The sequence below is a fragment of the Protopterus annectens genome, chromosome 3.part1 (assembly GCF_019279795.1).
Source record: "Protopterus annectens isolate FY-2018-M chromosome 3.part1, PAN1.0, whole genome shotgun sequence".
Taxonomy (NCBI): domain Eukaryota; kingdom Metazoa; phylum Chordata; order Ceratodontiformes; family Protopteridae; genus Protopterus; species Protopterus annectens.
The window spans coordinates 1,561,455,882-1,561,483,583 of NC_056732.1; the positions used below are offsets into that span (position 1 = coordinate 1,561,455,882).

A 27,702-nucleotide genomic window follows, 5' to 3' on the forward strand; every position below is an offset into this window, starting at 1 on the left:
TTCAGGCATGTCCAAGGGTCAGCTCCCAGTGTTCTCTCCTGTCTATCTGATGAATCTGGGCATCTTGAGGCACTGTAGAAATTGCCTCATGTACACAGACAACCCTCTCCGCCTACCACCCAACACGACAACCTGTGAGAGATGCACTTATCTAGCCAAACTGGAGGTAAAGCTCTCTCCAACCAAGACTGAACTTGACAGTCATGAGGAGAAGGTAAACATTTGCACCACACCACACTCATCACATAGTCTCACTAAATCTACAGATGAAAAAACTCAGTCCAGGAATCACGAATATGTTGCAACATTTGTATACTATGGGATGGTGACATGGACAGTTTCTCAAATTTTATTACTTACATTAATTCTACTACAGGTTTTTTAGCTTTCACACACAACGTTAGTGAAAATTCCCTACACTATTTGGATGTTCTTTTATTTAAAGACCACGTTAATAACCTTTTTCAATCTCAAATATACAGAAAGACGACTTTTTCCAACACATTTCTGCATTTTGATAGTGGCCATCCTTTTTATCAGAAAAAGGGCATAATAAAAGGACAACTCATTTGTGCATCCAGGATGACAAGTACCCATGATCTATTTCTTAAAGAAGTTGATTTTTTAAAAAACTAGGTGGTTAATCTACAGTTAGCCGGTGAAGAATTTCGATTTCATTGTATCAACTTTTAACCTGAAATGTGTCTTCACTACAAGGATTCACATTAAGAATACACAAAGCATACATATATATATATATATATTTATTTAACATTTGTATCTTAATTTATGTTTTTTAGCAGATTATACTTATGATCAGATGTTTACGCAATGTATTGATCTATATCTATTGTTATATGATTTATTTTTGATACACATGAATTAATTAAGGCATCTAGACAGATTTTAAAATAATAAGTTTTGTAGCAATATTAGTTTTATAGAGACTACAAGCATTTTAAATTTTTAAATATTTAATTATTACAATTAATGGTATGTGTGGTGAATTAAGTGGTCACATGATTAATGTACGATGATATAAAATGGCTTTGTTTTCGACTGTTTAATATCTTGATAAAGCCTGGTAGGAACCAGGCGAAAGCGCTTGATCAATTTTCTGTTTCTTATTTATTTATTAAAGCTATTTAACAATTTAACTTATTTCTGGTTGCAACATATTCGTGATTCCTGGACTGAGTTTTTTCATCTGTGGAGCTACTTTGTACTTGGTTTTTGTGTTCGTGTTGAAGTTAGCTGGATTTGTTTCATTTTTCCATGGCTTAGGACTTGGACCAGGTTATTTTTTGAATACACCTATTTTATTCTGCAATGAACCAGAAGATGCTCCAGTTACACGCGGAGAATTTAATCAAGTTTTAACGCTATTAACTCAAATGAATAATTTGTTAAATTCACGTAACATTAGCTGTACTCCCTCGTTACCTGGTAACCAACAACAAGGGTTGAACAAGAAGCATACGTCACCACTACCTAAGGAGCCAAACGGTGTGTTAAGAGCGACACCTCCTGACGAGATTTTATTGGTCGGAACCGATCTTCAGGAACAACAAGCTAGAGCCCAATCGAGCTGGATAAACGGGCATGGTGGCCAACGTAAGGATTTCAACTTCCATGCATGGACTGAGCAGCAATTTTCTTTTAAGCAAGGTACTGTTTTGAGTTCTCAAAAACACAATAACTGTATGGAACTTGATTTTGACAAACTAAACGATAAATTATACGCTTATAAAAATATGCAACTGGAGATAGATTATCTGAGAGAATGCGTTTGAGTGCAACGTATCCCAAAAGGATTACGTTGTTTTAAGTTTCCAAATAACGCTGTGCTGGGCTCCACCTTATACACGAAGTTGGTAGAGCTGTTTGATAAAACTGGTTTGGAAATGCTGGATCTTATGATTCAAGATTATGAAATCAAAGCTAACTCTCTGTTGAACGAACTGACAGTGTTAAATGACAACATTGTTAAAGACAAGAACTTTTCTAGTATTAAAAAATGTTATGACAATGTTTTTAACAAAGTAGATCAGCACTGTGTAAAGATAGTTAGTCGCAAGATAAGGAAGTTAGAGCGTGACCTGATTGAATATAGGGATGGGAGGGCTTACCCCTTACCAGGAAAATTCAAACATAATATTACCAATGGCGAGGAGAGGACTGATATTTCTGAAAATACTGACAACATCAATACCCCATTAGCAGACCCACCCAGGAGAAGTGAACGACTTGCTCAAAAAGATAATAAAAACCAACATCAGGTTTTTCAATTTCCCCAGGGTAGACCAGGGGGCAGGAATACAACATTTTACCAACAGAGTTGGAACAGGTCACAGGTAATTGATTCTAATGGAGTCTGTTCAGTAGATTGGGACAATTTTAACAGAGATTCGCCTAGTGGTAACTACAAAGTGGTAACTAAGGATAGTTTTACTATTTACAACTTTACAGATACTATATTAACCCCTGACTTTTTTGAGTTGTTTACCAGAGGTTTTCAATTTGTTCCCCTGCGCACCATGGATTTATCTAAAACGCTAGTAGAATTTAAATTGTTCATCAGGAGACTGAATCTTCCACTATTTTTTAAAGGACAAACTTTAACTAACCATACAAAACAAGGAGTAGTACTTTCAACCCCCCCACCCATCCTACTTTAAGAATTTTTGAGGAATTAGTGGAGATGGACCTAAGAAAGAAATATCCACTTGGTTCAAATCAACCACCTAATAATTTTGATTTTCACTTATATCAACTAACCAATTTACTCAAAGAAGAAAGTATCAGGGTAATGAAACCTGACAAGGGTGGGGGTGTTGTCTTAATGTATAATTGGGCATATGAGACACATATTCATAATATGTTACAGGATGTGGTTACCTATGAATCAGTTTCTAGGAATGAGGTGAACATAGCGTACTCTAAGATCAACTTCATGTTAATGGACCACTTGATGCAGGGTGCTATTAATGAAAAGTGACACAACTACTTGCATGTCTCAAAACCTAGGATCCCGGTAATCTTTGGGATTCCAAAAGTTCACAAAGGACTGAACCCTTTGAAGTTCAGACCCATAGTAGCAGGAGCTGGCAGTATCACAGAGCCTCTAGGGAAATTTATTGACCAGACACTGAAAAAATTAGTTTCAACTTTAAAATCTATTTGTAAAGACTCCTGGGAATTTCTTAATGATGCTCAGCAAAGTTTGTACAACCCAAAGATATTAATGGCAACCATAGATATTATAGAGTTATTTCCCAGTATTCCTCACTCCATAGGATTAGATTGGTTTAATGAAATCTTGACCACACAATCTGAATTAAGTAACAACACGGTTAAGTTACTTGTGGAGTTTATGGAAGCAGTTCTTGAAAACAACTTCATTTATTTTAATGGAGAGGTATTTAGACCATTTATTCTGCAATGAACCAGAAGATGCTCCAGTTACACGCGGAGAATTTAATCAAGTTTTAACGCTATTAACTCAAATGAATAATTTGTTAAATTCACGTAACATTAGCTGTACTCCCTCGTTACCTGGTAACCAACAACAAGGGTTGAACAAGAAGCATACGTCACCACTACCTAAGGAGCCAAACGGCGTGTTAAGAGCGACACCTCCTGACGAGATTTTATTGGTCGGAACCGATCTTCAGGAACAACAAGCTAGAGCCCAATCGAGCTGGATAAACGGGCATGGTGGCCAACGTAAGGATTTCAACTTCCATGCATGGACTGAGCAGCAATTTTCTTTTAAGCAAGGTACTGTTTTGAGTTCTCAAAAACACAATAACTGTATGGAACTTGATTTTGACAAACTAAACGATAAATTATACGCTTATAAAAATACGCAACTGGAGATAGATTATCTGAGAGAATGCGTTTGAGTGCAACGTATCCCAAAAGGATTACGTTGTTTTAAGTTTCCAAATAACGCTGTGCTGGGCTCCACCTTATACACGAAGTTGGTAGAGCTGTTTGATAAAACTGGTTTGGAAATGCTGGATCTTATGATTCAAGATTATGAAATCAAAGCTAACTCTCTGTTGAACGAACTGACAGTGTTAAATGACAACATTGTTAAAGACAAGAACTTTTCTAGTATTAAAAAATGTTATGACAATGTTTTTAACAAAGTAGATCAGCACTGTGTAAAGATAGTTAGTCGCAAGATAAGGAAGTTAGAGCGTGACCTGATTGAATATAGGGATGGGAGGGCTTACCCCTTACCAGGAAAATTCAAACATAATATTACCAATGGCGAGGAGAGGACTGATATTTCTGAAAATACTGACAACATCAATACCCCATTAGCAGACCCACCCAGGAGAAGTGAACGACTTGCTCAAAAAGATAATAAAAACCAACATCAGGTTTTTCAATTTCCCCAGGGTAGACCAGGGGGCAGGAATACAACATTTTACCAACAGAGTTGGAACAGGTCACGCAGGTAATTGATTCTAATGGAGTCTGTTCAGTAGATTGGGACAATTTTAACAGAGATTCGCCTAGTGGTAACTACAAAGTGGTAACTAAGGATAGTTTTACTATTTACAACTTTACAGATACTATATTAACCCCTGACTTTTTTGAGTTGTTTACCAGAGGTTTTCAATTTGTTCCCCTGCGCACCATGGATTTATCTAAAACGCTAGTAGAATTTAAATTGTTCATCAGGAGACTGAATCTTCCACTATTTTTTAAAGGACAAACTTTAACTAACCATACAAAACAAGGAGTAGTACTTTCAACCCCCCCACCCATCCTACTTTAAGAATTTTTGAGGAATTAGTGGAGATGGACCTAAGAAAGAAATATCCACTTGGTTCAAATCAACCACCTAATAATTTTGATTTTCACTTATATCAACTAACCAATTTACTCAAAGAAGAAAGTATCAGGGTAATGAAACCTGACAAGGGTGGGGGTGTTGTCTTAATGTATAATTGGGCATATGAGACACATATTCATAATATGTTACAGGATGTGGTTACCTATGAATCAGTTTCTAGGAACGAGGTGAACATAGCGTACTCTAAGATCAACTTCATGTTAATGGACCACTTGATGCAGGGTGCTATTAATGAAAAGTGACACAACTACTTGCATGTCTCAAAACCTAGGATCCCGGTAATCTTTGGGATTCCAAAAGTTCACAAAGGACTGAACCCTTTGAAGTTCAGACCCATAGTAGCAGGAGCTGGCAGTATCACAGAGCCTCTAGGGAAATTTATTGACCAGACACTGAAAAAATTTGTTTCAACTTTAAAATCTATTTGTAAAGACTCCTGGGAATTTCTTAATGATGCTCAGCAAAGTTTGTACAACCCAAAGATATTAATGGCAACCATAGATATTATAGAGTTATTTCCCAGTATTCCTCACTCCATAGGATTAGATTGGTTTAATGAAATCTTGACCACACAATCTGAATTAAGTAACAACACGGTTAAGTTACTTGTGGAGTTTATGGAAGCAGTTCTTGAAAACAACTTCATTTATTTTAATGGAGAGGTATTTAGACAAAAGAAAGGTGTAGCGATGGGTGCTCCATGTGCCTCGACATACGCGAATATAGTATTATATTATTGGGAAAATAAATACATATTTTCATCGAGTTGGGCTGAACATATTACTTATTATAAACGCTACCTGGATGACATTTGTATACTATGGGATGGTGACATGGACAGTTTCTCAAATTTTATTACTTACATTAATTCTACTACAGGTTTTTTAGCTTTCACACACAACGTTAGTGAAAATTCCCTACACTATTTGGATGTTCTTTTATTTAAAGACCACGTTAATAACCTTTTTCAATCTCAAATATACAGAAAGACGACTTTTTCCAACACATTTCTGCATTTTGATAGTGGCCATCCTTTTTATCAGAAAAAAGGCATAATAAAAGGACAACTCATTCGTGCATCCAGGATGACAAGTACCCATGATCTATTTCTTAAAGAAGTTGATTTTTTAAAAAAACTCTTTTTGGAGAGAGGTTACCCAGCCCACTTGGTGGATAATTTAGCAAAGGAGGTTTTGAGTAATAGGGAATCAAAATATCCACAATTACTTGGTAAAGGTAGAGTATTAGAACACTCACACGATGCTGAACAACAATCATTACACAACAACTTTATGTACACATACACTAGGGATTCGCAACAAGTTGAAATGACTATTCTGACATATTGGCCAGTGTTGACACTACAGGAGGACATCAACAAAATCATACCTGCTAAGCCCGGATTTACAAGAAAAAGAGACATTAATTTAAAGGGTTTATTGGAAAACAGGAATAACAACAAAAAGTATTCATATTTCTCCAACAAGGTAGGCACCTTTAAATGTGGTGCATGCAATCAGTGTCCTTATATATACAATAGTAATAGTTTATACATTCCCTCCAGGAACTTCAAGGTTAATATACGAAGTTATTATAACTGTGCATCAAAAGGGGTGGTTTACCTCATTGTTTGCATGGAATGTTACAGTTTTTATGTTGGCAAGACCGAGAGGCCACTAAGAAAAAGGATCTATGAGCATTTATACGAAATTAGCAAGAAGAAAGACACTAATGCTTTTTTCAAACACTCAATGCAATGTAGTAACATGCATTTGAAATTCCTTGTTCTAGACCAAGTCACCCAGGATCCTAGAGGAGGTGATTGGGAGACCCGTCTGGAACATAAAGAACTTTTATGGCAATTAAAACTAAATGCAACAAGATCCCCAGGTCTAAATGATAGTACCAGTATAGCAAGTGTATTAAAACTAAACAGAGAGAAGTTGTGAACAAGTAAAATACTTATTTTTGGACACTAGGTGGTTAATCTACAGTTAGCCGATGAAGAATTTCGATTTCATTGTATCAACTTTTAACCTGAAATGTGTCTTCACTACAAGGATTCACATTAAGAATATACAAAGCATACATATATATATATATTTTTTTAACGTTTGTATCTTAATTTATGTTTTTTTAACAGATTATACTTATGATCAGATGTTTACGCAATGTATTGATCTATATCTATTGTTATATGATTTATTTTTGATACACATGAATTAATTAAGACATCTAGATAGATTTTAAAATAATAAGTTTTGTAGCAATATTAGTTTTATAGAGACTACAAGCATTTTAAATTTTTAAATATTTAATTATTACAATTAATGGTACGTGTGGTGAATTAAGTGGTCACATGATTAATGTACGATGATATAAAATGGCTTTGTTTTCGACTGTTTAATATCTTGATAAAGCCTGGTAGGAACCAGGCGAAAGCGCTTGATCAATTTTCTGTTTCTTATTTATTTATTAAAGTTATTTAACAATTTAACTTATTTCTGGTTGCAACATATTCGTGATTCCTGGACTGAGTTTTTTCATCTGTGGAGTTACTTTGTACTTGTTTTTTGTGTTCGTGTTGAAGTTAGCTCACTAAATCTACACCACCAAAATCCACACATAGTAACACAAAAACATTCGCGGAGGCTCTCAATAATAATCTGTCTAAGCAACAGAGACCTCCAAAGCAGAAACGCAAGCAACCTCCATCCCCCAACACAACCCAAATGACACATAGCCTACAGACTCAATGTGCCACTCAACCACAGCCAATAAGGCAAAACAACGTACCCAACACACTAGTCATAGATGACTCTATAGTCAGGCACACTGATGTCCCACTCACCAAGCTAAACAAGGAGAAGGTTGCTGTCAGCTGCTGTCGGGTGCCAGAATACGCCACATAACCCATGCACTCAGGTCACTCCACAACAAGTACAAATATGACTCTGTCATTGTCCATGTTGGTGTGAATGACCTGAGACATACCTCCCTGGACTACATGAAAAGAGACATGGAAGTGCTCTCCGATCTTGTAGCCCAGGCAGATATGACCCTAGCCCTGAGTAGAATTCTGCCAAAGCCCAGAATGATACCGCAGTACAAGGACAAAATGACTTGACTTCAACAATTGGCTAAGCTTCTGGTGTCATTCTAAGGGGAACCAGTCTCTGTCTGCTTGGGATGACATGGTCAACAGACCATGATGCTTTGCCACAGATGGCCTGCACCTGTCACCCCTGGGATTCTGGAGGCTGCCCCTATAGTGCCTTTTTTAGGCAAGGTTCAATGACAAATTCACCACCGTAACAGGAACAGGCAAGCAAAAACTGAGAGTAATGCTACTCAATGCTAGAAGTCTAAATCTCAAAATGCACTCACTCGAGGCACTCCTTAAAATGGAGAACATCGATATCTGTGCAGTGACTGAGACCTGGTTCAATGTTCCAGAGAGCACCCCTGCACTACCAGGCTATAACACATACCACACTTTTCGGCCATGTAACCTGGACCGAAACACCAAACGCAGAGGTGTGTCCATATTCATTAAGGATATCCATACCTCCAGGCTAGTTGCTCAGCATATTGCATCCGAGGTTATCCAAGTGCAACTAACTCTGGGCAAAACTGCAATCCAAATTGTAGCTTGCTACAGATCCCCCACCATGCCCCAGGATTCCCACTCCTCTTTTCTTGATGTACTGGAAAATATTAGGGTTCAACCAAACACCCTAATAATGGGCGACTTCAACTACTCCACCATTAACTGAGAAAACTACTCGTGTACCAACTTCTGAGCTCAACGCTTTCTGGAATTCATAAACTCCAATGCCCTGGATCAACTTATCCACACCCCCACCAGGGGCAACAATATCCTAGACCTAGTCATTACCAACATGAGTGACCGGTGCTCCACACCCGAAGTCAACTCCTTGTTGATCCAATCCGATCATAAGCTAATCACCCATGATATCCACATCCTGCCCCCACCCCCCATTAAGGAAACCACGGTAAAAAAATTCTCCAAAGCCAACTTCATGCTTCTTAAGATAGAAGTGGTGAACTTCATGACACACATGCAGATGGACAATACAGTTACAACTGCTGAATCCTACACAAATGCACTCTATAAGCACTTACACGAGAGCATGGATCGTGCTATCCCAAACAAAACCAAGACACTATCCTCCGAAAAAAGGAAGCCAATCTGGTGGTCCCCTGCCATAAACAAACTGTACAACAGAAGGAAGAAACTGTTGCAAAAGACAGTAAAATCCCATGAGTGGAGGTGCTCCCTGGTCAGCCTCAGTAAGAAGCTGAGATCCCTTACAATATCCTCCAAAGCTAGCTACGAAAACAAAATCACCACTAATTCTAAGGACAACCACAAAGCATTCTATAGCTATGTCAAGAATCTCGATGGCAACACCCAGATCTGCTCTGAGTTACAGCACAACGGCATGAAAATTACAGAACCAACTGATATTGCCAACATCCTGGCAGATAGGTTCAGTGCTAACTTTACTCCCCCCTCACCCCCTAAAAGGCCCATATCTATACAGGAAGAATGCAGAGTCCCTGTAATCACAACTACACAGGTAAAAGCTGCACTCTCTAAAGCCAAAAACACAGCATCCATGGGACCAGACAACATCCCTGGCTGCGTTTTACACGAACTTCAGAACAAACTGACTCCCCACTTAAGCACCATGTTCAATAATAGCCTCGTGTCAGGCTTTGTGCCCACTGAATGGCACACAGCAACAGTTATCCCACTCCACAAAGGGGGAGCCACCACTGATCCCGGGAACTATCGACCTATTAGCCTGACGAGCCTGGTCTGCAAGGCCATGGAACGTATCATCATGGAACTCATAAACAAAGACATTGGTAACCTCCAAACTCTGGATCCCACCCAGTTCGGGTTTGTGAAATTTAGATCATTTTATTTATTTATTTTACATTTGTTGACCGGGCTAGTCTAACTGGATATATGTCCATTTTCAGTAGAGGCCCGGGGAGAAAAGCTCCAGGGAAAAACATACAATTTAATAGAGAATAACATAAAAACAGTTTTATACAGCAATAATTATACCATAAAAGCAGTTTTATACAGCAATAATTTTAGCATAGGGTTTTTTTTTTTAAAGCTACTCTTACTAGAAACAAGTCTTAAAAGGGTAGTATACTAAGTAGGTTATAGTATAGTAGTAACAATTTATTTCTATGTGAGAGAAAAGGATATAGAAGTATTTTAAGAAGGTTTATAATAGGAGAAAGGTAAAAGATCAGAGTCAAGAAAATGTTAGTCAGGGTTAGAACAGGAGCATAACCAGTGGTTATTGAAGTATAGCTTTAGATTTCTTTTAAAAAGTGGGATAGAGGTCTGAGATGTAAGGTCAGGTGGTAATTGATTCCATACTTTTCCGACAGAGTTAGAGAACAAGGAATCACCTGCTAAGTTTTTAGATTTAGTAATATTCATAAGCATTTTGTTTGAGGAGCGTAAATTTTTGAGATAGCTATATGGTATAATGAAGCTAGAGAGTATGGGAGTATTATGGGGTTGATAAAGGGCCTTGTATGTTATTGTAAGTTGCTGAAATTGTATCTGATTCAGAAATTCTAACCAGCCTAGTTGTTTCAGATTTAGACAGTGATGAGTTCTAAAAGGGGAGCTTGTAGCGAACCTGGCAATGTTATTATAGGATATAGCTAGTTTGTGAAGGTTCTTTTTAGAGAGGTTAGTGTAAATGAGAAAGGCAATAAAGAAGGGTTGAGAGTAAATGAGTTCTAGCTATAGCGGACCTAGCTAGTGGTGTAAGATAAGGTTTTATTCTATAGAGGGATCCTAATTTTCTGTTAACTGATTTTACTGTGGCATTTATGTGGGTATCAAAGTTGAGATTATTGTCAATTGTGATTCCTAAGAGTTTAGTGGTTAGATCAGGAGAAATAAGGGTGCCATTATTAGATGTGAGAGTGAAGTGTACAGGGGTAGTCTTTTGGGTTGGTGTAAAGAGTAAAAGTTTAGTTTTTTTCAGGTTTAGTAGGAGGCAGCGGTTAGAGAACCAATGTTCTACTGTATTGAAAGCTTTTTGTGTATGAGACTGAAGTTCAGCCTGAGAGGTGGCTGCGCAGACAATAGTAGAGTCGTCTGCATATTGAATACATGTGGAGAGTGGAATGGCTAAGTGGAGGTCATTGATGTAAATGGAAAACAAGAGAGAACCTAATATAGAGCCTTGTGGAACACCTAATGTGATGGGCAGATGATTCGATAGTGTATTTTGCCAGAGTACAGCCTGCTGTCTGTTTTCTAGATAGGATGTGAACCAGTTCATGGATAGTGGATTTAGTGAGTAGGACTTTAGGATGTGAAGAAGGATTTGGTGATTAACCATGTCGAAAGCTTTTGATAAATCGACAAAGACTGCTGAGGAGAGGATATTTTTGTTACGGTTTTCGTTGATACAGTTTGTGAAGGAAAGCAAGGCAGAAGAGGTACTGTGGAAAGGTCTAAATCTGTGTTGACAGTTTGCTAGTAGGTTGTGATGGAGAAGATGGTTCATTAGCTGTTTGTGGACACACTTTTCCATTATTTTTGCAAGTGGGGAGAGCAGTGCTATGGGACGAAAGTTGGACATTTCGTTAGAGCTACCACCTTTGAGTAGTGGGATAATATGAGAAATTTTCCAGATGGATGGGATAATACCTTCATTTATGGTTCTGTTTATCAATATGGAGATGGGATAAGCTATGGCTTTAGATGCTATTTGCGGGAATTCAGCTGGGAGTTTGTCAGCTGAGGGGGTAGTTGCTTTTAGCTTTTGGAGAAGGGAGCAAATATATGATGTGGGCACTGGTTCTAACTTGAATACTGGGGGTGCCTTGGAGGTGGGAGTTTGTAGTTTTGAGATATCAGGGGATAGATGGCTAGCCAGAGTTTGGATAGTATTGGTAAAGAAAGAATTAAAGGCATTAGCTGTTTCAGTTGAATTTTCAGGATTAGCGCCTGAGGGGATGGTAGTAGTAGTTACACCTGGATAAAGAAGTTTATTAATAGTAGACCAAAACTTCAGAGGTTCCTTGAGGGAGGATTGTTGTAGTTGGAGATAGTAGTTCTTTTTGTCAAGTAGGATGGCTTTTTTTGTATTATTTCTTTGCTGTTTGAAGGTTAGATGATCTGTAGAGTTCTTAGTAGTTCGCCATTTAGCCCAGGATTTGTTTCTCTGAATGATTAGTTGCCTGGTTTTGTTTGAGAGTCAAGGAGCAGGTTTAGCTTTATTTCTTGTACAGCGTATTGGGGCGTGATGGTCCAGGATTGTTAGGAATGTAGAGTTGAAGTATTCAACTGCTTTGTTAATTGGAAGGGATCTTAATGGTGATCAATTACATTGTTTAAGTTCTATTTGGAAAAGCTTAGGGTTAAAATGCTTTTTGGTGCGAACTGTTCTAATAGTGTTAGGGAAGGTTGGGTTGGTTTTATGTCTGATTATGTATGTAAGCAGGTGGTCACTAAAATCATCTGGGAGTGTTCCTGCTATGTAAGTTTGGTGAGGACTATTATTCAGAATCCAATCCAAGGTGCTTTCTTTATTGTTCAGTTTGTTAATTCTGGTGGGGGAATTAATAGCTTGTGAGAAACCATAAAGGTTAATGTGGTTGGTAGGGTTTGTACTGCTGCATGAATTCCAATCAATGTTAAAGTCTCCTAGGACTATGGTTTCTTGTGGGAGATGAGAAGAAAGCCAGTTAAGTATGTGTTCAAGTGTACCGATGTTGTTGCCTGGGGGAAGATAGACGCAGATAATGTTTATGGCTTTATGTTTGTTAAGCTGGAATTTTGAGATAACTATTTCAGCGCTGAAGTCTAAAGATAGGTTAAGATTTACAGTGCTAAGTTGTATGTGTGCTTTATAGAGAATTGCTACTCCTCCTCCTTTTTTGGATGTGCAATCTAACTGAATAATACTATAGCCTGGAGGGGTGATTTCATTGTCTTTTATTGAGGGTTTTAGCCATGTTTCTGATAAGCAAAGGATATCAAATCGGTGGACATCAAGAAGGGCATGAACATGAGGGATTTTATTGCACATGCTACGTATGTTAAGATGAAGATCACGCCTCCTGAACCTGATCGACTTCTTTGAGGCAGTCACCAAAGCTGTAGATGAGGGTAAGGTGGTTCACACAGCCTATCTTGACCTCACCAAGGCTTTCGACACCATCCCCCATTCTGGAATTATAGCTAAACTCACTAAACTAGGTATAAATCCCTACGTCACAAGATGGGTTGCTAACTGGCTTACTGACAGAACCCACACTGTAAAAGTTGCAGACTCCAAATTTGACCTCAAAGCAGTGACAAGTGGAGTACCACAGGGTTCCGTCCTGGGACCTCTCCTGTTTGGTATCTACTTCTCTGAAGTACAGGCTAACACAGAAGGCCTCTGACTAATGAAGTTCGCAGATGACTGCAAACTAGGAGCCATAGTCATGTCCCCAAATGATGTGGACATCCTACAGAAGAGCCTCGCTGTGACAGATGCCTGGTGTCAGAGCCATGGCCTCAAGCTCAATGCCAAAAAGTGCAGTGTCATCCCTTTGGTAAAAACTCTGTACCCATGAACTACCACATAGGCATTAAGTGGAGTACCACAGGGTTCCGTCCTGGGACCTCTCCTGTTTGGTATCTACTTCTTTGAAGTACAGGCTAACACAGAAGGCCTCTGGCTAATGAAGTTCGCAGATGACTGCAAACTAGGAGCCATAGTCAAGTCCCCAAATGATGTGGACATCCTACAGAAGGGCCTCGCTGTGACAGATGCCTGGTGTCAGAGCCATGGCCTCAAGCTCAATGCCAAAAAGTGCAGTGTCATCCCTTTGGTAAAAACTCTGTACCCATGAACTACCACATAGGCAGCAATCTACTTAACACCAAATGTGTGATAAGAGACCTTGGGACCCAGGTGGACAGTAGTCTCTCCTTTGATAGTCACGTCACCACAGTAGTCAGGAAGTCCTTCTACGTGGCACACCTCATCACAAAAGGGTTCTCATCCAGTAAAAAAGAGGTCATTGTTCCCCTCTACTCGACACTCATTAGACACATTATAGAGTACAATGCACCTTTTGGAATGTATCTCACAAGACATCTGCAGCAGTTGGAAAGGCCACAGAAGTACCTCACAAAGAGGATTACTGGCCTCAAACAAATGCCCTACACTGACCATCTCAAAAAACTCCAGCTTTACTCTGTAGCATATCACCTACTCTGAGGTGGTCTCTGCCTAACATATAAAGCTATGTCAAACCCAGAGCTGTTGGACATGCTACACCTAAAGAAATCCCAATCCCTCCGAGCTACACGCTCTAGGGACCTAAACCTTGTCACCACAATAAACAGGACATGTTGGAGGGATAGATTCCTGTCCCAGAGACTTCCCATACTCTGGGACAGGCTAACCATCTATGTCAAGCAAAGTTCTTCATTAGCACTCTTCAAGAAAAATCTTGATGAGTGGATAGGAAATAGGAAATACATCCCGGGGATCACTTCTGTGTCTCTGCTCGACAGTGGCACAGGAAAATAACTTTCTTGGGTGGCATAAGCCAGGGAATCTTGTTGGGTAGGCTTACGTAGGCCCTTGGGCCAATAGTCTAGTACCTACCTATGAACCTATAATAGCACAGGCTTCCATAATCTATCAAAAACTAAGAATTTCTGTAAAACGTTTAGTACAATTTGTGTGGATGGATATTACATTAGGAACCACTGAACTCATCTTTTTCTAGTAGAATGAAGGAATATACCGTGTTCAAAGCACAATATTCTGACACCCAGTAATTTCACATTTTACAGATTACTAGTTAGTACACCAAACTATGTACACTGTTACCACTGACATTCTATAAACTGTTTTTCTGTTGAAATAGCTATTTTCTGACTGTGACATAAATCCTGCCTTTTTCAGAAAATGAGCTTATCTGAATGTTGTATTGCAATTGTACTATACATGTCTTAAACTATGAAAAAGTAATTTGTAAACACTAAAGTTGTTTAATTTCATTTTGAAAGGGAATAAAATGATGAATACAAAAGGAGAAATCTGGAATATAAAAGTGCCTGATTCTTTATTCTACAATTGACTGGAAGAGGCAGATTTCCAGTGAAATATTAAGCTTAGCATTAAAAACTTGATAAGCAATGAAATACCACTGAAACCAGTGTTTGCCAGCCAGTTGCTTGAACTTAATAAGCTGAAGGGACTGTAAGTGAAGGGCATATAGCTATATATAACAGTGCAGTGTTAATTGTGCATATTGTTCATTAATATCTTACCAGGACAGAATGATATCCATGGGCATTCTTTCTTCTCCAGTTGTGCTGTGATTTCTCCATATTTTTGCTGTTCACCTTCACAGGTTGCGCCACCATTCTGAGGACTTGGACAAGAGCAGGTCCGGTATCTTGTTACCATTTCAGAACCACATGTCTTTGTGCATGGAGTCCAGTTGGACCACTCACACCATCTGCCAGACACTTAAGAGAAGGAAATAAAGTTGTTAACGAACAAAGCTCACTTGCAAAAGATAGCCTAAAACTGCTAGAATGTTCATGTGAAAAGTTGTTAGCAGCACAGCAGCCATACCTGAGAGAAACTTACACATGCTCCATTTATCAAGTTAAATGTTTTTTCTTTATAGGTAAACATTTGTTAAAATCTGCTTCCCAGTTGCAGGGTACATAAGTGTTCTGTTCTCTACAAGTCAAGCCCCATATCCACTGACAATTTACATTTGCTGAGTTCTGCAGCATGTGGCTCTGTGTGCTGGAATTCCTTTTTACATAACTTTTGTGGAAAGCAGCATTTACTGTACATTTACTATGTGATACTTAAATATTTTTTGTGATAAACAGCTCATGTTTGGCTTTACTTACCTGATCTAAATCCTAGGTCAGTGAATCAGATGTTCTGTGCTTGTAGAGACTGATTGACTCTTACTAACACACACTGGAGGTGTAATTACTTTCCCACCCCTATTCTCCAGGCACCCTAGAGGCATATTTCATTACAAAGCATTCCCAGCCCTTCTTTACTTATTTTGCCCTACACTAAAAAACTACAAAGCCACATCAGACTACCTCATCACAACAACACACACTCAATATTCTCAGCACACACTAACAAAGAAAGATGTATAGCATTCTGTACAAGGGAAACCTACAAATGTGCTCTACCATACGTTCCGTCACTCTTTTTCAGTAACTGCACATAATCAATTCTGTTCTCATAGAACAACTATTCCAATAAACAAAATGGTTATTAAATCTATTAATTACTACCACACTGCCATCTCTCTTAAACCTAATATCTTACTCCTTTCTCCTTCATCCCAACTTTCTCTTATCTACATAATCCTTTACATTTATACAAAACATCTATGACTACACAGTGACAAAATCCTCTACCCTATACAACTACACCAATATTCACTTTTAAAAGGTTACCTACGTGAAACTATTTCACACAGAACCACAATCACAAGCGAAATACAGACATTTACCCCCATCATGCACTATACTTATGTGCATACCTCTCAACCTCTCAGTGCAAGAAATCTAGGCAAAGACAGAAATAATGGGAGGACAAAGGCCCAAAACTAGGGGTGGATTTTAAATATTGCGTCTATAAACTTAGAAAGTTGCTAATATAACAGTTTTTAATTATTATGTATTTTCTTAAGGACATGGAGTATTATTTAGTTACTTCAATCATCAATGGTTTTCCAGAAAACTACAAATTTTATGAGGAATAGAACAAAAATATCAGGCAAAAATCTGGACATTCTCCAAAAATCTGTACAGTTGAGAGGTATGCTTCTGTGTGGGGACATTCACCCTAATTTTGGTCCAAGAAACAAGTTAATCTGTTCACTTTACAAACCACACAGAAAACCTCCTCTAAAACTTCTCAACAGTAGTCTAAGAAATATGTGCAATAAAATCACAGACCTACATACATGGATTTTTGACTACTCCCCAGACATCCTCTCCATAACTGAAATTTGGCTAAAGCCAGAAACCAGCGATTAGTAATTACTTCACCCAGGTTACAGTGTAATTCACTCTAATAGGAAAGGTAAAACAAAATAGGTTTACTACAAGTGTTCATGAGATAGATGCTCACAACACACCTTCTCCTTGACACTTGCTCATAAAGGCTAGTGCTCGAACTCCCACTACCTCGATCTCATATAACTACATGGCCTTCAACACCCCATTCTATAAAAACTGTATAGCCGTATAAGAACCCTAACTCTAAAACTAAAACTTCCTACCTATACCCTAGCCTTAAAACACCCTTTCCATTCCCTAACTCTAAGACTTCCTTCTTGCTCTCTCACCCTAAAACTCTCTTTTTATTCTCTAAACCTAAAATTTCCCTTCTGCTCTTCAAACCTAAAATGCCCTTCCTGACCAGTGTCCTAATCTGCACTCCCTATCTCTCCTACTCCATCACCATGGCTGCTACATTTACGTCACATGAACCTGAATGATGTGTTCAAGTAAACCTGAAGTAAGGCACACACGGAGCTCAGCAAAACGGACAACTGCTTTAATGAACAAGCACAAAAACAATCCACAGCAAGCTAAATCACAGCAGCATAGCAAACAAAATTGCAAAGCACAAGCAACAGCACAATAACGCTGTAAAGTTAATCCACATACGTTTTCGTCACAATAACTTCATCAGATACCTAACCTTTAAGGTTCATGTGTTTTAATGCATTTTGCATGTGTAATTGAATTTGTTCACTCACTGGTTCATTTGAATTAGATTAGTTTATTTATTCATCAAAGGAAGAGAGGTTAGGTATCTGATGAAGTTATTGTGACAAAAACGTATGTGGATTAACTTTACAGCTTTATTGTGCTGTCGCTTGTGCTTTGCAATTTCGTTTTCTGTGCTGTGCTGCTGTGATTTAGCTTGCTGTGGATTGTTTTTGTGCTTGTTCATTAAAGCAGTTGTCCGTTTTGCTGAGCTCCATGTGTGCCTTACTTCAGGTTTGCCAGTTTTTATCTTGGGCACTCAGACCACTGGTTTGGTTTATGTGTTCAAGTAAGCAGAAGAAACTGCATGCCTAAACTAATATTCAAGTCTGAACTCGAGTGGCAGTTTTCCCAGGCTACAAAAAGCTCGAGTAACTGACTTTGAGACAGTAGTTTTCAAGTGCTTGGAACACATGTGGTTGCCGCAGTCCTAAAAAGGTGGCAAGTTAACCATTTTTTCCATAACACACTTCAGCTTAGTCTCCACAAGCTCATCATTCCTCAATTCAATAGTGCTGAACTAATTGGCTCCTTCCTCAAACTTAAAAATAAATAAATAAAATAATTTTCTTCTTTGCTCTATGCACCTCCCACTGCAATAATATTCTCACATTTGAACATACACTATCTCCTGGCTAGTTAATAAAGTCTCACAGGAAACAATTATCATAGGTGATTTTAGCACAGATTGGAATTCAGTCACCATGAACACATTTTATCACTACACCTACCAGATTAAAAACAAACCAGCAAACAATAAGTCAGTGAATCATAGAATGTACACGTCAATTGGGCCTTGTGGCTAGTTATACTTTCCCGGTACCCAACCGTAAAACTTGCTCCTTTTTTCAAGGACCAATAGACCAGTGATCCGGGGGTGAATTTATGAATGAGAGTCCAACAGTCTAATTCCTTCTTAGAAAAATATAGTGATACTACTTGACCCGGAGATGAAGATTGTTCTTGGTGTTTACTGAAGCAGGATCAGACCTCTGGTTTTGGTGTTCACTGGGCTGTTTGATTTGTGGAGAAATAAGAGGTGTTGAAATACTGAATCCCTAATAGCCCCAAAGGCAAGGCACAGATCACCCATTAGGAATCAATAGAACACTGAACTCAGGGACAAGGCCCTCAGCCTCTCTTGTGTAGAACATCAATATTAGATGCAATGCATCTAACATCCGATTCTAGGAAAATTATATCCAGTGGCACTCTGTCAGACACTCTTAGTGACCATCTGCCAACTTATGCCTATGGGCTCCCCTTATGTATTCCAAAAGAACACCACTATAACATAGTTCACAGTACCACCAAATGTGATGAACATTTGCATCTACACTAAAATCGTATAACTGGAACATGGCAAAATACCTACCATAAGATAATAAAACACAGGAATTTAATTAGGTCTTTCTTTCTCAATTTACTCATTAAAATGGCTCCCATGAGACTAAAGAGAATAAAGGTAAATTCTCCCACAAAGTTAATACAAAGAACCAAAGAATTAATAAATGAAAGATAAGAAACACACCAGAGCCACCAGACATTCATACAACTCTGTAACCTCACTAAAAGTAGTGCCAACTCAGAAAATAAAAAATACTACACTACACTCCAAAACTCTAACCAAAACAATTTTAAAGCTTTATGGGCCTTCATGCCTAAGCTCTTACACCCTGGTCAAGCCAATCAACCCCCACCCCCAACCTTTCCCCAGAAGCTATTGCCATCAGATAAAAAAATATTCACTTCATCCAAAATGTTGCCAAAGTCATTAAAATCAAAAACAATAGTAACTATTTTAGCTCTTGCACTGCTAGATCCACAATATTGTTTTCACTCTAAAACCAATCCTCACATCCACAATCACACAATTTAACACAAATTGAAAACCAAAACCCTAGCTTCAGATAGCCTCCCAGCAGAATACCTTATAATCGCTGCAGATAATTTGCCTCTCTAGTAGCCATGTTAATCAACAGATTATTTAAAAAAACTATTTTCCAGCTATCTGAAAAAAAATTATATCCTGCCCTTACACAAACGAGGGTACTCTGTAGTGCTATCAAACCACAGGTCAATTGCTATTCTTCCTTCTCTTTCAAAAATTGTAGAAAAATGTATTCACACTCATCTGCTCCAACACTTCACAGATAACAATATCCTGTCTCCTATGCATCATGAATTTAGACCATATCACAGTACAACTGCTCTCTTTGACTTTAACAGTGCCATCAGCCTTAATAAAAACAATGACAATTGTTTCATCACTATTCTTGAATCTATCAAAAGGATTTTGACACTATCTCACATGCCAAAGTGATCCATACTTCTCAACCTTTTACAGCAACAAATCTAGACAAAGCTAAAAATAATCAGGGGACAAAGACCCAAAATCAGACATGAATTTTAAATATTGCACTTACAAACTTAGAAAGTTGAGAGACAACGGGTTTTGCATTAACATAAATTTTCTTAAATATGTGAAGTCTGAAATTCAAGTGGGTGCCATTATTTTGTGATGTCAGTCCTCTGTGATTTGTTAGAAAATATCAAGCTTTATGAGGAACAAACAAAAAAAATCTGGACATTTGCAAAAATCTGGATAGTTGAGAGGTATGAAATGCTGTGGTCTCTCATACTCCACCCTGCAATGATTTAACAGCTGTTTAAACAACAAATACCAGGTTGTAAAGGGGTAATCAAGTGTTTCATTTCTTGCAATCACTGTTAAGGTATGTTACAGATCTGTCTTATATCACCTACTATTTAATATCTTCATAAATTACCTTTACAAAGCCTCTATACATGCATCCTTCATTCACTTCAAAATAATTACACAAGAGTCCTTCTCATCTACTGAAGCCTGGCTAAACAAATTTCAACTTCTGCTAAATCCTGAAAAACAAAAAACAAGAAGAAAAAGCTCGGACACAATCTGGACTTCAAAATAAATTCCTTAAACAATATACAAATTCAAGTTATAATTTGTAAGCTAAAAGGTGTCACTATAGAAGAAAACCTAACATTTGACATATATAAGCTGTAGTCAAAAAGACATTAAAAACATAGAATGTTACACCGCATGAAACATTACATCACTGAACCTAGAAGGAAGACTGCATCATCTGCCTATCTGCCAACATTATGTTATGCCTCCCCAATACTTGTAAACCTCCATGCCAACCAAACCTCCAAGCTACAGAAATGCTACAAAGAAACCTCCAGGTTTGCTTGCAGTTGCCCTTATAGGGTATATTACTGCACTGCCCTCATAAAAGAACTACATCATCACATTAGCTACTCACAAGTAGCTGTAGCCTACAACCTTGTATATAAACCCAACAGTTATCCCAGTCTAAAATGTATCCTCTAATGCCATCTCCTATCCCCCTCCAGAAGCCTGAGCTTAGCAAACAAAGCCTTACTATCCACTCACAAATCTAATAACTCAGGTGGGGGAGCCCTTTATTCCATTCACATTCCTAAACTATGGAACTCACTACCTCTAACTCCAAGATTCAGTAACAACCTGTCCACTTTCAAAGATCAACCATAAGACGATTGCAAAAACTCCTGGAAATATTCTTGCTCCTGACCAGGCTAACTCTAATTCAAACCACTCTTTCCCTTACCTCCACATTCCCTCTATTACTAGCTGCCAAACAGATGGGGCTTAGTAATAAGTAGTAAAGATTCACCTGTAATAAAAGATATATAGTTATAGTGTAGGTCTCTTGTAAATACTGGTATCTTTTTACACTCTTAGACAAACACTTCATGAGACTACTGTACACAACTTTCACTGTTATACTATGCTGAACAGTATGCCAATGCAGTATACAAGCACCTGTACAAATGCCTGGACACAGCCATACCCAATAGAACTAAACTCTGCTCCTCAAGGAAACATAAACCTGTTTGGTGGACATCCTCTATCAACAGGCTTTACAACAAAAGGAAGAAATGGTTGTCCAATGGTAAAAAGGAACATATTCCAAATTTGAAAAACTCCCTCCTTAGCATCAACAAGCAAATCAGATCACTAGTGAAAGCCTCCAAAGCCAATTATGAATTGAAACTAGTCTCTGAAACAAAGGGAAATCACAAAGCCTTCTTCAGTTAAGTCAGGAACCTCCATGGCAGAGCCCAGGTTTGTTCCGCATTAGTACTTAAGAGTATCACTTACACCGATCCTGTTGACTTAGCCAACCTGAGAGCAGATAAATTCAGCACAAACCTCACTCGCCTGTCTCCCCAAAGGCCCTTTCAACATCCCCGATACTTGTCCCGCACCTTACATCTCCATAGATAATGTGGTAAAGGTCCTATCCAAGGCAAAGAACACAGCTTCCATGGAACCTGATAGTATCCCTGGCTGCATTCTGCACCATCTCCAGCAAGAACTGGCTTCACCATTGAGCACTCTATTCAAACACATCCTAAGTACAGGCTTCATTCCAGCAGAGTGGAGAATAAGAAGTTATGTACCTACCATAACGTTCCATGTTAGTTGTCTTCTCTCGCCTTCTTTCTTGCTTGATGGGTTCGGAGCCGATCCTCGGCTCCGACTCGGCACTTGCTAAACTCGAGAGTCACTTTTACCAGCTCGAGGCAGCCCCATATCCCATGATGCAAGGCGGTAAGTACCCAGATCTCGTTTGATGACAAAGGGCAATAGCACCAAGCATAAATACTTCCCAAAGGAAGAAAGAAAGCCTACAGGATGAAAGAAGGACCAGTTCTGAATGGTCTTCAGCATAATAATCTCTTGTAGAAAGGTCTGTCCAGGCCTGGGGGAAGGAGGGAGGGTCGCAAGAAAGAAGGCGAGAAGACAACTAACATGGAACGCGTTATGGTAGGTACATAACTTCTTAATGTTAAGTTGTCAATCTCGCCTTCATTCTTGCTTGATGGGACCAAGGCCCCTAGCACCTCTATCCTGGGTGGCTCAACGGAACAGACTCTTGAGGACTGTAGAGCCAAAACTGGCTCTGTCCCTGGAGGCCAAGTCCAATTTGTAATGGGAAACAAAAGTATGAGGAGTGGCCCAAGTGGCAGCTGCACAAATAGTGTCTAAAGGAAGTCTAGCTTGAAAGGCTATAGAAGTAGCTAAGCTCCTAGTTGAATGTGCTTTAGGTTTTGAGCACAGCTGTTTTCCCCTGAGCAGATAAATTTCAGAGATGACAGAAGACAGCCATCTAGATAAGGTCACTTTAGAAACAGGGAGGCCTTTCCTGTTATCTGCATAGGAAACAAAGAGTTGATCGGATTTCCTGAATTGTTTAGTTCTGTCCAAATAATATCTGAGTTGGAGGTGGACATCAAGATAATGTAATTTTTGTTCCGATCTGTTTGAATAGTTTGGAAAAAATACAGGGAGTTCAATGGATTGATTCAAATTAGCCTTTGAGGCGACCTTAGGCAAAAAGGTCGGATTAGTTCTCAATGATACTCTGCCCTTGTGAAAGACCAAATAGGGGGGTCGAACCGAAAGAGCTTGAAGTTCAGACACCCTCCTGGCCGATGTAATAGCTACTAGGAATAATGTTTTCCAAGAAAGAAATTTTAGGGAGCAAGAAACAGCTGGCTCGAAGTGGGGAAGAATCAAGGATGTCAGCACTAAATTTAGATCCCATTGAGGAGGAGGATTCCTGATTGGAGGCTTTAGCAGGAAAATTCCTTTCAAGAAGGCTTTACAAAGCCTATGGGACATGATATTGTGATCTGCGATCCCGACATGAAAGTTTGAGATAGCAGCCAGTTGAACTTTAACTGTGGAAGAAGAGGAGCCTGCATGAAAAATCTCCGCTAAGAAGTCCAAAACTGCCTGAACTGGGGCAGTGAAGGGATCGATATTCTTGGCTTTAGCCCAATAAGAGAAACGCTTCCATTTGCTTGTATAAATCCTCCTGGTAGAGGATTTTAAAGAAGCTACTATGATGTCTCTAACAGGGTTAGAGATCAAAGGAAGCCTGGCTAAGGAAGGAAGTGGAGCAACCATGCTGAGAGGTTGAGAGAAGGGATAGACCAGTGCAGCTGACCAGATTGGTGAACCAGAAGATCTGGCACTGGGTCCAGATGCCATGGCTGCACCAAAAGGTGACGATGGAGGAACGGAAACCAAATTTGTCGAGGCCAATAAGGAGCAATGAGAATCATTTTGGCTCTCAAAACGGTAGCTTTCTGGATAACCTGAGGGATTAGAGGAAAAGGAGGAAAGGCATAAAGAAGTCCCTGGGGCCAATCCTGGGTCAGAGCGTCTCTGGGGGGATGGCCTGACAGAGGGAAGAGAGAGAAGAAGTCTGGGCATTTGCTGTTTTGGGGAGTAGCAAAAAGATCGCAACATGGGCGACCCCATTCCAGAAAAATCTCCTCCACTATAGATTGCTTGAGAGACCACTCGTGAGGCATGAGAATAGCTCTGCTCAATCTGTCCGCTAAAATGTTGGTTTTCCCAGGGATGTGCGTTGCTACCAGAAACCGATGAGAGGAGATCGCCCATTGCCACAGTCTGAGCTTCTCGACACAAGGGGTAGGACTTGGTTCCGCCCTGTTTGTTGATATACCAAACTACAGACATGTTGTCTGTGTGGACTGCAATCGTCCCTACAGGAAGAGAGTCGTTGAGGGCTTGCAACGATAAAAGCACTGCTCTCATCTCTAGGACATTTATGTGCAGGTGGTACTCGAACGGTTGCCACATCCCATGAACCATCCTGCCCTGATAATGCCCCCCCCACCCGATCAGGGAGGCATCCGTGGTGACAGTGGCTACCGGGATGGGGGTACAAAGTGTCTGCCTTGGTGAATCTGGGAGAAGTGATCCACCAAGCAAGATGATTTTTGCAAATCTGTGTCACCAGAATTTGGTGACGCATTGGAAGTTGTTGGTAAGACCACTGAGTGAACAACATCCACTGAAGAAGGCGCATGTAGAAGCGAGCCAGGGGAAGAAGAGTAATGGCCGCAGCCATGAGACCTAATACTTTTAGAACCATTCTGGCCTGTACCTTCTTGTTGGCTAGAATGATCCTGACATGACTTTGAATGTCTGAAACTCTTTGGTCTGTAAGGGTAGCTGACATCCGAACAGTGTTTAAGTTTGCGCCTATGAAAGTAATAGACTGGCAGGGCAATAAGGATGACTTTTCGAAGTTGATCGAGAAGCCTAAATGAGAACAAAGATTTATTGTGTAATCCCTGGCTTGAACAAGCTGATGCCTGGTGGTGGCTGACAGGAGCCAGTCGTCGAGATACGGAAACACCTGGAATCCTTGACGTCTCAGGTGAGCCGTGACCACTGCCATGCATTTGGTGAACACTCTGGGGGCTGTGGTGAGACCAAAGGGCAGGGCTCTGAACTGGAAATGACTGGACCCCAGCCGAGAGCGGAGAAATCTCCTGGAGCGTCTGTGAATTTTATGTGATAGCACGATCCTGAAGATCTATTGAGCACATCCAGTTGTCCTTCTGCAAGAAGGGCAGAATCGACTGAAGAGTGACCATTCGAATCTTGTCTTCCTCACAGACTTGTTGAGTCTGCTGAGATCCAATATTGGTCTCCAGTCTCCGTCTTTTGGGGACCAAAAAGAACCTTGAGTAGATTCCGGCTCTGAATGGTCTGTTGTAACTGGCTGAATGGCTCTTTTTGCAGTAGTTTTGAGACTTCCAACTCTGCAATTTCCCTTAGACCGGTGGTACGTCTGGAAGGGAATTTGAGGGATAGAAAGGACTTTCCTCGAAAGGAATTTTGTAACCCTCGGATATGATCGACTGTACCCATCTGTCTTGAGTGAGAGAACGCCAGGCTTCTGGGTACAGTGATAGTCTTCCCCGACTGCCTCCAAGGAGGGACAGCCGGGCAACATCTCAGGGATGCTGAAAAGGCTTGTCAGAGAGAGACTCTCTGTTTCCCTGGTTTTGTGGACCCCTCTGCCTCTAGAGCGGCGTCTGTTGTTGTTACCCCTCTGCCTCTAGGGGTAAACTGACCACGTGAATCCGCGTGACTCCTTGGGATTTGGAACCACATTTTGCCACCCTTCTGTCCTTTGGGATAAGGTCTAGAAGGGGTGGAAAAACGGACTCCTACGGCAGAAAGAGTTTTGCCATCCTGCTCACACCTGGTCAACGTTTCCTTCACTTGAGGGCCAAACAGAGCTGACCCATCAAAGGGAGAGTTTGTGAAGGACGCCTTAAAGGGATCTGCAAAATTACATAGTCGCATCCAGACTTGGCGTCTAAGAGCCACACCTGTACCTGCGGCCCTACTCGCTCCATCAGCAGCATATGATATAAGCCGCATGGAGGAGTTTGCAATGGTGTTAAGGGTTCCTAGCTGCAAAGCAATTTTTTCCTGAGCCCCCGCAGCTGTAGGATCCTGCACAACTTCACCTAGCTCCTTAAGGATATCCTTTTGGAGTCTGGTGAAGTGACAAAGATAGTTCAGCGAACGCATAGCAAAGGTCGCTGAAGAAAACATCCGCTTACCATATCTATCCATGGTCCTAGAGTCCTTATTAGGAGGATGGACAGGTACGGAAGGATCTGCAAGTTCCTTCTTGGTGGCAGCCGCCACCACCATGGCATCAGCGGGGACACCTTTTGTAAGGAATTGCTTGTCCGACGGGCAGTAATAAATTTAGAAGGCCTCCTAGGGACAGGCTCTACAGAGTCAGGAGCAGTCCACGCCTTCGAGCAATAACCTGCATAAGGGGTCGAAGGCGGAGACACCCAGGAGGTGGAGGGCCGAGATCCAAACGCCTCCAGGTATACTGACTCATCCTCAGAGGGATTGTTGGTGGGCCAGTTTCACCTCTGTCTAAGGAGTTCTAGGATGTCTGAGAAGGAGACATCCTCAGAGGGGGATCTTGGGGATCCCTCTGACTCATCCAAGTCAGTATCCAGTGATAGACTCGGGGAGTCTACGTGTTTCCTCTTACAAGTCCTCTTCCGTGGAGGATCACCCGACAAGTCAGGAGAATCCTCAGAAGAGGGGATATTCCCAGTGGGGAAACCTGAGGCGGAGGATCTCTGGGTCCGGGAGCAAGAGAAGTGGCAGAGATGTCAACAGGCACTATAGAGGGAGGAGCTAAGGGAACAGACTTCTGGCTGAGTCCAGAGGCCAGCACACTCTTCATCACCTCAAGGCTCCTCCCAGGGAGGTCCGAGAGAACCCGCTCAAGAGCTAGGAACTCCAGGACCCACCGAAAAGGAAGGCTCCGAGGCAGATGTCGGAGCCGAACTCACCAAGGCCGAGGCTCCAAGGGGAAGAGCGGGTCAAACAAGGGTCCGATGCCACTCACCCCTCGGAGGAGACCAGGAAGCCCGCCACCGAATCCCTCTAAGGAAGGTCTCAAGAGGAGATAAGAGTAGAGGCTGAAGGAGCAGAAGGGGTATCTGTCCCTCAGCCGTAGCAGAAACTATTCCCAAAGACTCCAACTCCAAACTCTGGGGTAGAGTCGAAGGAGGAACTGCAATGGGGTGTGGACTAATAGTCGCCTGCTGAGACGGACTATGTAGCATTTGGGCCAGTGCCTGTGACTTTAGTAGTCTACTGACCACTCTCCAAATCATGGTCAGAAAGCCTGGATGACCTTGAAGATCGGCTCCGATGGCTCCGCTCCGAGAGGAGAGGCGGCCGGAGCCGAAAGTATCGGCTCCAAGGAAGGGGACCTAGACCTCTTCCTCGAAGGAACCATCGGAGCCGATGAAACTACTGAAACTGTCGGAGCCGACAACTTATCGGCACCGACAGGTAGCTTCGATGTATCGGCTCCAGCCGGAGCCGATACGGCCATAAATGTAAGGGTGTCAGAGCCGATCGGAGCCGACACCAATGCCTGGGCCACATGGTGGTCGGAACTGATCGGAGCCGACACCGAAGTGGTCGAACCAGAGTCGGCACCGATAGCCATCGGTGCCGAAGGTTTAGGTAACCCAGAATCGGTTCCAGCCGGAGCCGATCTCGACTCTGAATGAGTTGGAG

The 27,702-nt window shown here is 40.7% G+C and overlaps 1 protein-coding gene across 1 annotated transcript in view; it reads right to left on the reverse strand.

Annotated features, from left to right (window-relative positions):
- LOC122797804 (SCO-spondin-like) overlaps nucleotides 1-27,702 on the reverse strand; it is a 4,708,783-nt gene that overhangs the window by 1,369,053 nt on the left and 3,312,028 nt on the right. Inside the window, exon 75 of the mRNA XM_044066325.1 lies at nucleotides 15,222-15,422. Coding sequence (XP_043922260.1) covers nucleotides 15,222-15,422 — 201 coding nt within the window. The remainder of the gene's footprint in view (nucleotides 1-15,221; nucleotides 15,423-27,702) is intronic.